This window comes from Aspergillus uvarum, assembly GCF_003184745.1.
Source record: "Aspergillus uvarum CBS 121591 unplaced genomic scaffold BO82scaffold_6, whole genome shotgun sequence".
In the NCBI taxonomy this organism is placed as follows: Eukaryota; Fungi; Ascomycota; class Eurotiomycetes; order Eurotiales; family Aspergillaceae; genus Aspergillus; species Aspergillus uvarum.
The window spans coordinates 315,934-326,187 of record NW_020291303.1 but is presented as its reverse complement, the minus strand read 5'-3'; the positions used below and the strand labels follow the sequence as shown (position 1 = coordinate 326,187).

The 10,254-nt window shown below is 52.4% G+C and overlaps 5 protein-coding genes across 5 annotated transcripts; 2 read left to right on the top strand and 3 right to left on the bottom strand.

Moving 5' to 3' along the window:
• Positions 1 to 396: 396 nt before the first annotated feature.
• BO82DRAFT_371533 (MFS general substrate transporter) lies at positions 397 to 2,092 on the bottom strand (the record flags this gene model as incomplete). The annotated part of the gene is made up of 5 exons (XM_025637276.1): positions 397 to 826; positions 897 to 1,522; positions 1,632 to 1,738; positions 1,834 to 1,918; positions 1,970 to 2,092. 5 exons carry the CDS (start codon positions 2,090 to 2,092, stop codon positions 397 to 399), a joined length of 1,371 nt encoding a protein of 456 aa, XP_025495798.1.
• A 596-nt stretch (positions 2,093 to 2,688) lies between these two features.
• On the bottom strand, positions 2,689 to 3,216 carry BO82DRAFT_429109 (uncharacterized protein; the record flags this gene model as incomplete). Its single annotated transcript, XM_025640502.1, has 2 exons — positions 3,050 to 3,216; positions 2,689 to 2,993 (listed from the first exon to the last, which is right to left on the bottom strand). Coding segments are annotated over exons 1-2 (393 nt in total), but the record flags the coding sequence as incomplete, so codon positions are not given.
• Positions 3,217 to 3,639: 423 nt separating this feature from the next.
• BO82DRAFT_350915 (uncharacterized protein) lies at positions 3,640 to 4,214 on the bottom strand. Its single transcript, XM_025634280.1, has one exon. The coding sequence runs from the start codon at positions 4,171 to 4,173 to the stop codon at positions 3,901 to 3,903; it is 273 nt and encodes a 90-aa protein (XP_025495796.1). The 5' UTR covers positions 4,174 to 4,214; the 3' UTR covers positions 3,640 to 3,900.
• Positions 4,215 to 6,153: 1,939 nt separating this feature from the next.
• Positions 6,154 to 7,705, top strand: BO82DRAFT_302030 (uncharacterized protein; the record flags this gene model as incomplete). Its single annotated transcript, XM_025632102.1, has 2 exons — positions 6,154 to 7,032; positions 7,192 to 7,705. The coding sequence occupies 2 exons, from the start codon at positions 6,154 to 6,156 to the stop codon at positions 7,357 to 7,359; spliced, it is 1,047 nt and encodes a 348-aa protein (XP_025495795.1). The 3' UTR covers positions 7,360 to 7,705.
• A 611-nt stretch (positions 7,706 to 8,316) lies between these two features.
• Positions 8,317 to 9,667, top strand: BO82DRAFT_380702 (FPP/GGPP synthase family protein; the record flags this gene model as incomplete). Its single annotated transcript, XM_025637781.1, has 3 exons — positions 8,317 to 8,338; positions 8,439 to 8,780; positions 8,904 to 9,667. 3 exons carry the CDS (start codon positions 8,317 to 8,319, stop codon positions 9,572 to 9,574), a joined length of 1,035 nt encoding a protein of 344 aa, XP_025495794.1. The 3' UTR covers positions 9,575 to 9,667.
• Positions 9,668 to 10,254: the final 587 nt, after the last annotated feature.

Here is a 10,254-nt window from a genome sequence, read left to right as displayed (position 1 = left end):
GTGTCCTGATCGGTTCCCTGAGTTCTCGAGCGCCATGGTCTGGCTCATGCATTCTACACACATTCCTCTAACCCGACAAGACCATTAGTACCTGCTGGTTTCAACATTCAGGTAGCGTAGTTCGACAGCACCTGTCCATCAGATTGACGTTTCAGCTCTGTTACTCAACTGGGCGAAGTCTACAGGGGTAGTGCCGCGGCTTGGTTTGCTCAACGCCGAGTGAACAGACTTGGCCGGCTAGCAGAAGGGAATGGAGCATGCTTGTTCGATCCGCCGGCGGATACCACCGAGAGCACTGTATATACTATCCGCTCAATACCCAGGAGAACGCTTTTCACTTGGAGCCAGATCCATCGAAGCTAAACCAAACACGCAAGCCACGCACAGTATCCAAGCCTAGAACTTGGCTTTCAACGCCCATCCTGTCTGTCGAATCCTCGTGACCAACACCAGCATTGTTCCCGCCAGCAAGAGCAAACCCGAAAAGATTTTCATCCCCGTATAGGACCCATTGTCCTGCGCCAAAATCGCCCCCGCGATCGGGTTTGTTGTCAAACCTCCAATCGACGAGAAGAGGTAGAGCACCCCGGTCCAATACCCGATCTCGGGCAGAGGAGCCAGTTTCGCAACGAGGGCCGGTGGAAGCGAGAAGTACGCGCCGGATGTGACGCCGTATAGCACCGCGAAGGCGATATTTGTCGCGTCGGTCGTGGCCGGGATCCAGAGCCCGAGGATGAGGATTCCGGTGAGGGTGCAGACGAGAAGGAAGATGTTGTACACGCCGACTTTATCGGAGAGGAAACCCGCAGCCATGCGGCCGAGGAGGCTGGGGCGGGAATGATTAGCATCGCCCTTGTCTTGCTGCTGTGACCGGAGGATCGGATGCTATTACATACCTGCCCGCATTCAACATCGGCACCACATACTGCGCCAGCTCCAGCCGCATCCCGCTCTTGATCGCCGCCGTCTCGACGAAGTTGGTGGGGATATACACCCCGAACGTGAGCAGCACGAACCCCGCGACGAGGAAGCGCATCTTGATCTCCCGCCAGGGGCGTAATAGTGCCTCGCGATCTACCTTCTTTTTCCGTGGATCCTCACCACCATTCCCCCTTCCCATCCCGCACCCCCTCCTCGCACTTCTGTCGCGAATCGTCAAACACATCACGCTCAACAACCCCAGAATCAAGAACGCCGCCACCCGCATCGCCCACCCAAACCCAACTTGCACCACCAACCTGCGCGTCATGATCGGAAACACGATGCCGCCGACACTCGACCCGGACGCGATGATCCCGTACGCGGCGCCCCGACGCCGCCGGAACCAGCCGGGGATCACGCTCATGGCCGGCTGGAAGATGGCGCAGATGCCCATGGCGCTGCACACGCCCTGCGCCAGCAGGATCTGGTAGTACTGGGTCGCGAGGGAGGTCATCAGGAGGCCGATGATGTGCAGGGCGGAGCCCGTGAGGAGGACGGGGCGGGTGCCGTGCGTGTCGCTTACGTAGCCTACTATTGGGCCCTGCGGGGGATTGGGTTCGGGTTAGTGGAGGTAAGTAGGTGGGTGAGAGGGTTGGGGCTGGGCAGACAGGCTGGATTAGAGGGGGCAAGGGAGGGGAAACGCGACGAACCATGAAGAACATGAAGAATACCTCTAGTGACGGGATCCATGCTATCGTGCTCGGTGCGTATTGGGGAAGGAGGGTGGTGGCGTAGTAGGTTTGGAAAGTTCCTATGCCTTTTCCCCACGTCAGTCTATAAGCTGTCGCGATGGTTTCCAGCTGAGGGGGTGTGTATGCGGATGTGGGAACTGTAACTGTGTGGCAGACATACTATTGATCCAGCCGAAACTGCAGAACATGGCGCACCACGCCCCGAGGACGACGGACCATGCGGCGAGGCCCCCGTCCGGGGGCGGCTCGTCGATGCATTGCGAAGTAGACTGTGCTTGCGCGTGTTGCTTCTCCACGTCGAAGATGGCTGTAGTCGGTGGGCTGGGTGGATTGGGGGGTTGTTTGATGGTGGTGGTGGTGGTGGTGGTGGCAGTTGGGTCTGGCTGCTGCGTTGCGGAGTTGGTCCGCGCTCGGGACATGGTGCGCTGGTCAGCTCCCCTAAGAGCGAAATAAATTGAGCCGCTCCGCCAGCCATCCTTTGGAGGGGGAACCCGATGATTTGAGTATAAATATGAATAGGAGGCGGGCAAATCATACAGCTGCTACCGGATTCTAATTCCCCCTTGCCTTTCCAGGAATGTCGTTTGCCTGCAGACATGTCGACGGGTAAATTCGCCGACATCCCAATGTATTGGGGATTGGGATCCACAATTTATTGACAGTAGTGTCAATGAAAAAGAAGAATGGATCCGCTCAAGTGAGGAGTCGTGATTTAGTGTCTGGATCTCGGACCAGACCTTTCATCAGAATAGTATTGAACACAAGTGGGAATCTAACGAGTTAAGAAAACAGGGAATCAAAGGAATGTAGATCAACACATCATTCCGACAGGACATGCGATCATAATCATCATAATCATAACCCCCGGAACGCCATGTCGTAATAAGCAAAAAAGAAAAGGCCATAAAGGCTGCCACAGCCGCAGCAAGCTCAACAGAACCACTCAAGCAACACGTCCGACCTTTAACTTTCTCTTGCACCACGCCCGGACCGACTGTCGCGGGGGCTCTCGAGGCTCCGCCCTGACGACCGGGACTGTGAGATCGGGAGCTCCAGGACTGGGTCCTACGACCAGCAAGTATCGCGGTAGAGGACTGCCGGTGGCCCAGCTATTATTGACGACAACGGGCGCATGGCTTGTGGAGGTCTTGCAGGGTCGGCGCAGGTGCTCGAATGTGCGTCGGCAGATCGGGCAGCTTGTGTTCGGCCGCTTCAGCCAGTCGTCGATGCATGGTTGATGGAAGAAATGTTGGCAGGGTAATTGGCGGTACGATTTGATGGAATCTAGGTCTTCAAGGCAGATGATGCATTCTTGATTGTCTTCTAGGCTGGTCAGCAAGGGGCCCGGTGGTCATAGAGACAGCAGGCGCACTTACCCTCTAGTGACGTGGGAAGGTTCTCGACAATAGGCAGTTGGTGGAGGTCTATCTCGTATTGCATGGCGGAGGGCTTGCCTGGTGCCATTGTGGAGGATAATGCACAGTGTGTGCCGGTTTCTGGAAATCTCCTGTGAAGACGATGTTTGTTGACAGGACGAGAAGAGTAGGGGAGAAGGAGAAAAAAAAAAGTATCGCTTGTTGACATTGAGCAGAGATGATGTGGGGTGCCCCTGGCCGTGATGTCATACGCTCATAAGGCTGAAATGACTTAATCCTCCAAAACAGGCTTTTGTGGAGCCCGCGGGCTGGCTTGTGCAGTGCCGTGGTTGGCGGATACCCCTGCAGGCTTGACGCGGCACATGGGAGATGACGGCTGTGACACAATCTGCGTAATTCAGATGCCGAAGTCGCCGGCTTGCGTCGGGTCTGGCCAGTGAGGCAACGCTGCGGCAAGCGGTGAACATGATCTTTGCTCTTCATCAATCCAAACAAAAAAAGTATGAAATGAGCGGAAACTATGGTTGTTGTACAGGGCTAGGGTTCGTATATATATTTTCGGTTCGAGTGTCTTCCAAACAACAGCTATGCCAAGGCAGGCGACCGCGGCTCATCAGCAACTAAAGTTGTGACATCGTACCAAAGCGTCCTCCAATCATACTGCCTGGGCGCAAAATATATCCAGGCCACTCAAAAGCCCTACCAAAGACTCATGTCATAGGATACTTCTTGCCATGACGCGCAACAACCTTGCCCGCCAGGGTCGTCCTGCCTTTGAGCTTCAGTATACACAATCATCCAATTCCCGGTTCCTGAAGAGGCTCGTTCGATTGTACAGCTCGAGTGAGTCGCTAACGGTACCGACGGCCTTTGGAATCGCTGCGTTGCATCTGGAGGGTTCGGGCGACCGGCATGGTCTCGCATGATTTGGACGAATCATGGTCGATGAAACGCTCATCCTGGAGGGGGAGATTGTGCTGTCTTCCGCCAGGGACGGGAATAAGTCTGGTGGCTAGCCGAGGGCCAGTATGAAAAACACTGAGCAGGTAAGAGAGACCGATAAGCAGCGAGACTAGTTGAGGTGTACGTTGTAGAACAGACCTTGGGGTTTTACCCATGCGCATTTTCCCAAGGACAAAGCCATGGTTTATAACATTAAAGTCCATGCCTACAGCGTACTGTGCGTGGGAGAAGAAAAAGATTGTTCAGTACAGGATGATTGAGTAGGTGCGTTGGTGGGAAAGAGAGCATCAGCATGTGACCAAAAGTCAAGTGACCAGCCTGAGATGGAAGGTCAAACACTCTGCCAGGTGCGGACTTTCGCTAGCACTTCAAAACTCCCTCAACACTGATTCTCGCTCCATGATCACGACCTTCTCCTTTCATTTCCTGTATTGTCTGTCTCAGCATGACAGGGGTCCTTTAGTTAGCCTTATGGCTTTCTTCGAACACACTGCATTTATCACGTAGGCCAAGATACTTGGACAGGAAATTGGGCGGTTAAGCGTGGACGCTCAATGGAGCTCCCAAGAACACCGACCAATTTGCCCATGATTGAGCTGCAAGTTCTTATTTATGCAAATTCCGACGCTTGTTATTCATTTCAACGCTAACGAATGTGCGTCGTCCTGCCTAGGCGCCCGAGTCATGGCCCGTGAACTTCTGCTTGGTCTGTACGGTAAACTCTGTCATCGACCACCTCTCGAACATCGCAGAGTGTCCGAGTCGAAGTGTCATACAACATCTTGTACATAAGAACGGTAGATACGCCGACTCCGGAGCACAACTACTTTCTGTGTTAGAGGCTTGTCAAAGCTGAGTACCGAGGCCGCATGCATCTATTGTCAAAGGGAGGTTTGAATAATGTCCTTGAGACTAAAGATCCGAAGATATTCGGCACACTTGACCATTTACTTGGCTCTGGCAGGCTAATCCACTAGTGAACAAGAACATGATTCTGTTGTATGATTGTTAAGCATGCTTGAACGACCGGTCATCATCCGACCTCCGATTAGACGGATCAAGACCTGTGACCACAACACGCAATCAAATCACAGGCAAGGCATGGCTCATAAATATTTACTTATCACACAAGTCTACTGGTGTGTCCGAGTCGACTGTGGGGCAACTCTGTGGGTAAAACACCGACGCCGGATAAAGTCCGTTGGATCGACCTTCGCGTGGCAGAGACTACACATGTCACCTCGATTGCAATTGGAGGCTTAACTCGGGTGCTCGGATGGTCCTGAGGTGATGGCAAAATTAGCAGGGACTGGTATACTGCAGGAACCGCGCTGGGTCAAAAAGGCGAGGGGTCTTGATTGGCGGCTGGAAAGGGCGCAGAACAAAGCCCAATCTAGTTGAAGCTGGGACCACCTTGATTCCAAGTCTTGTGAAGCTTTGGAGCTAGGGCATATATGGTCCGCGAGAACTATTGGGTGCGCATGCGAAACTCCTCTCCACTGCTGGCCAGCTTGTTTGTGCCGTCACGGCAGTTCATGGAACGGTTCGTGAGTCAAGAGTGAACATCAGTTCTCTTCTCAACCAAAGTGTCATATTGTTCCAGTTGTTTGGCGTTTGGTCCGACCGGGAGAAGAGGAACGGAAACGGACAGAAATTTCATGCCGAGGAGCTGTCACCGCAACCGCATGTTTTACCTCCGACAGCCAAGACCCTAGTGCGGGAATAGCTTCGTTCTCAACCCGATCGGCGGCCAACCTAAAACACTTGCCCCTTGCCCTAACCGCCATGCGACAGTTTCACCCTCACCTTAATTGCTCCGGCGCCTCCGGAAATAGCCCAGTGCGGCAGTGGTTCCGGTCTAGCCTCCTGACCGTTGTTTATGCGACTCCATCACCGCTATCGGTCTCCGATGCCTTGAACAGCTTAAATACACCTTGCTCACCACCCCTCGATGGGAACATTTTCTTTTCCATCAGCAGGTCCTTCTTTACTTCCGCCTCTACCACATTCTTTCCTTCGGGCTTCATTGATTGAAGTTCTCACTTTCATTGCGCTGGGTCGCTTATTCTTTCACTCAATCACTTCCATTCTCTAACAAATTTTCTTTACTTTCACCAACTATTTTCGCTATACTCGACAAAATGCGTCAGGCTCAGTCTTTGTCCCTCTTGACAGCTCTTCTGTCCGCCACCCGTGTGGCTGGACATGGTCATGTCACCAATGTTGTCGTCAATGGTGTTTACTATGAGGGCTTCGATATTAACAGCTTCCCCTACGAGTCCGACCCTCCTAAGGTGGCCGCCTGGACCACTCCTAACACTGGCAATGGATTCATTTCCCCTAGCGACTACGGTAGCGACGACATCATCTGCCACCAGAATGCCACCAACGCCCAGGCCCACATTGTCGTCGCGGCTGGTGACAAGGTCAACCTCCAGTGGACCGCGTGGCCCGATTCCCACCACGGTCCTGTTCTTGACTACCTCGCTCGCTGCGACGGTGAGTGCGAGACGGTTGACAAGACCACTCTTGAGTTCTTCAAGATTGATGGTGTCGGTCTCATCAGTGACACCGAAGTGCCCGGTACCTGGGGAGATGACCAGCTGATTGCCAACAACAACAGCTGGTTGGTCGAGATCCCCCCGACCATTGCTCCTGGCAACTACGTTCTTCGCCACGAGATCATCGCCCTTCATAGCGCTGGCACTGAAGACGGTGCTCAGAACTACCCCCAGTGCTTCAACCTCCAGGTCACTGGCTCCGGTACCGACGAGCCCGCCGGTACCCTCGGCACCAAGCTCTACACCGAGGATGAGGCTGGCATCGTTGTGAACATCTACGCCTCTCTGTCTTCCTACGCCGTCCCCGGCCCCACCCAGTACAGCGGTGCCGTCTCTGTCAGCCAATCCACTTCGGCTATCACCTCTACTGGAACTGCTGTTGTCGGTAGTGGTAGCGCCGTCGCCACCTCCGCCGCCGCCGCGGCTACCACCAGCGCTGCTGCTTCTTCTGCCGCTGCCGTTACCAGCGCCAATGCCAACACCCAAATTGCCCAGCCCAGCAGCAGCTCCTCTTACTCCCAGATTGCTGTACAGGTGCCCTCCTCCTGGACCACCCTTGTGACCGTCACTCCTCCCGCCGCCGCTGCCACCACTCCTGCTGCCGTCCCTGAGCCTCAGACCCCCTCTGCCAGCTCTGGTGCCACCACTACCAGCAGCAGCAGCGGTGCCGCTCAGTCTCTGTACGGCCAGTGCGGTGGTATCAACTGGACCGGAGCTACCTCTTGCGTTGAAGGCGCTACTTGCTACCAGTACAACCCTTACTACTACCAGTGCATCTCTGCCTAAGCAGGACACTTAATTTCTCTATAGCTAGATTATCTAGATTACCTCAAATCAGATCTGCTGAACTTGTATATTAGACTGAATACTCAGAAAAATGGTTTATATTTGACACTGTCTTATTTTTGCTTTCTCTGCTTTCACTGCGATGAAAAATTCCTAGCCATAGTCATGTGCCTTTGAAAACTCCGGCATGTTCATAGCCAAACTGTGTTTTCCCTGCCTAGTGCGCTTGAGCTCGGAAATTTCCCGACGGTGAATGCGTGCAACTTGGTTGCGCTTAGTCGGCGAGGGGAAGTATCTGCTGCAGGGTGAAAGACATTTCCCACACATCGCAACACGAAAATCTCTCCATTTTACACATTGTCGCTTGTTGTTCCAGCAGTTTATCCGATCTTTCGTTATCATACTCCTGCTGAGGACCTTAGTCTCCCTGATAGATAACATCAGGTAGATATTCAACTACAACTGACAGAAAGCTCTGCTGCAGTGATCACAACTAGTAAGTATATATCTATGCGAGACTTTCATTGCGCAACTTGTCCCAACTATATCCCCACCAGCTCCAACGAAACCTCACATTCTGACGCACTGAGAAGTTCAGTGGCATCTCTGACAAGGATTACCAGGTTGATAATTAAGTCCATTAAACAGACATCTTGACAGGGATTGTCCCTACAAGTAAGTAACTATTCATCTAGGTCTTTCACAAATGACCTCACTACTATCCTCAACGTCTTGAACAAAACTTCACACTCCGACGCATGAAGAAGAAAGATAGGCGCATCTCTGACACAGTTTATCAGGACTATCAAGCAGACATTCAAATCAACAAAAGATATCTTGACAGCAACTATCTTTACAAGTGAGCATCCAACCGAATCTTATGAACCATATCACGTACATCCATGAAGCCCTGAACAAAACCTCACACTCTAACGCATAAAGAACAAAGACAGACACATGCAGAAATGCATCAAATCAGGTAGCACAGCTAACAAAAAATCTCACAGAAGGACCGCATAAAGCAAGAACCACGAGCACACCCCAAAGACCCAACCCTCACTCTAACGGTTTCTCGAAAGACGTCCATCCCAAAGAGCAAACAGCCCGCAAGATGGAAAAGGATACCAACGCCCTCAATGCCCCAAAAGATTACATCTCGAGCCTGCCCAGCAAGAATGTGCGGGCGATGCTTCTTTTGGCGCTCAATGTGTGGTTTCATTTGTCGGCAGCGCAGCTCGCAGGCCTAACAGAAATCATCAGTCAGCTTCATAATGCCTCGCTCATTTTGGACGATATCCAGGACCAATCTCCCATGCGCCGAGGACAGCCCTCCACTCATATGGTCTTTGGAGTTGGCCAGTCCACTAACACCGCGACATTCATGATTGTGGAAACTTTGAAAAAGCTTGATCTGCTGGTTCGTGGGCATGCTCAGGCTCAGGATCAGTCCCATGCTCATACCCAGCCTTATGCCCAGGGACAGGCTGAGGCTCAGAATGAAATCATAACTCCTAACATCACCTTCTCTCCCTCCTCCCTCGAAGCTCAATCCCACCAAGCCCAAGAGATCATGCATACAGGCCTCAAAGCCCTATTCACGGGCCAGTCTTGGGACCTTAATTGGAAGCAGGGGACTTATTGCCCAACGCGCGAGCAATACCTGGAGATGGTCGCCGGGAAGACCGGAGCTCTGTTCCAGCTGGTGGCGAGACTGATGTTCTGCCTTGCCGGTTCGGAGTCCGCGGTCCCTCCTGCTGACTCCCACACCCGTTTCAGCCCACACCCACATGAAGACCAGAAGTCGTTGATAGAAGCATGTGATGCCTTCATGCACGACCTCGGGGTGTACTTCCAAGTCCGCGATGACTACCGCAACCTCCATGATGCATCCTACACCGCACAGAAAGGATTTTGCGAGGATCTCGATGAAGGCAAGTTTTCATACCCCGTGGTGCTGTGCTGCGAGATCAATCACCTGTTCAAGAAGCCCATTCTGGAGCTGTTTGGCGGGCTCAAGTACAAGAGGAGGGGAATGGAGCTGGAAGGCAAACGGAAGGTTTTGGCGATGTTGGAAAAGTCCGGAGCGATGGAATCGACGGAAATCGCCATTCAGGCGTGGGAGAACAAGTTGCTGAAAATGGTCGCGGAGCTTGAGAAACAGTTTGGATGCTCCAACCCCGCGCTGAGGGAGATCTTGAAGAGGTTGGCTGCATAGAGGCAGCATCGAATTCTACATCTCTGGATAAATATTTTGCGTTATCGGCAAATTTGGTGGTTGGTAGTATGGATGGTGGAGCCTGGTGCTTGGTGGGGGCTCGCTGTTTGTGTTCTGTTGGATCAGATTGCTTGCTTTAATTGCCTCTTCATGCCATGATGTTTCTTGTTCTTTATTGCGACGATCTAGTTATTCTTTCAGGACTCAAATTGAGAAGACCTGGCTTTGCCTGAAGGCCTTTGTGATAGTGATTTTGGTAAATTTTCTGTGTGTTCAGCGTGAAATGCATAAACAGCACCTTACCAGAAACAGGGAACATTCTTTTAGAAACTAACAAAGAGAGAAATCCTCTACATTGATGGGAGTATGGCTACTTGCATAGTGCATTTATCAAGGATGATCCTTCTCCTTCCCGTCCGCTGTGTAACTTAATATGGAAACACCCAGTAGTATCCCTGTAAGTACCATAAACGATGAAAGCTTATCCCGTATCATGTTACAGATGCGGTTGTTTTGTGAATACCCTCGACGACGCTTGGAATGACATGGTATGGATAACAATCGACCCTCATGCTCAGTAAACAGGCAGTAAACCTGGTCAGTGGGATTATGCTAAGCGGTGAGGGACTGCGGGAGAGGCACTCACGTCAGGATGAACCCCCCCATCCGGCATCCGGAAC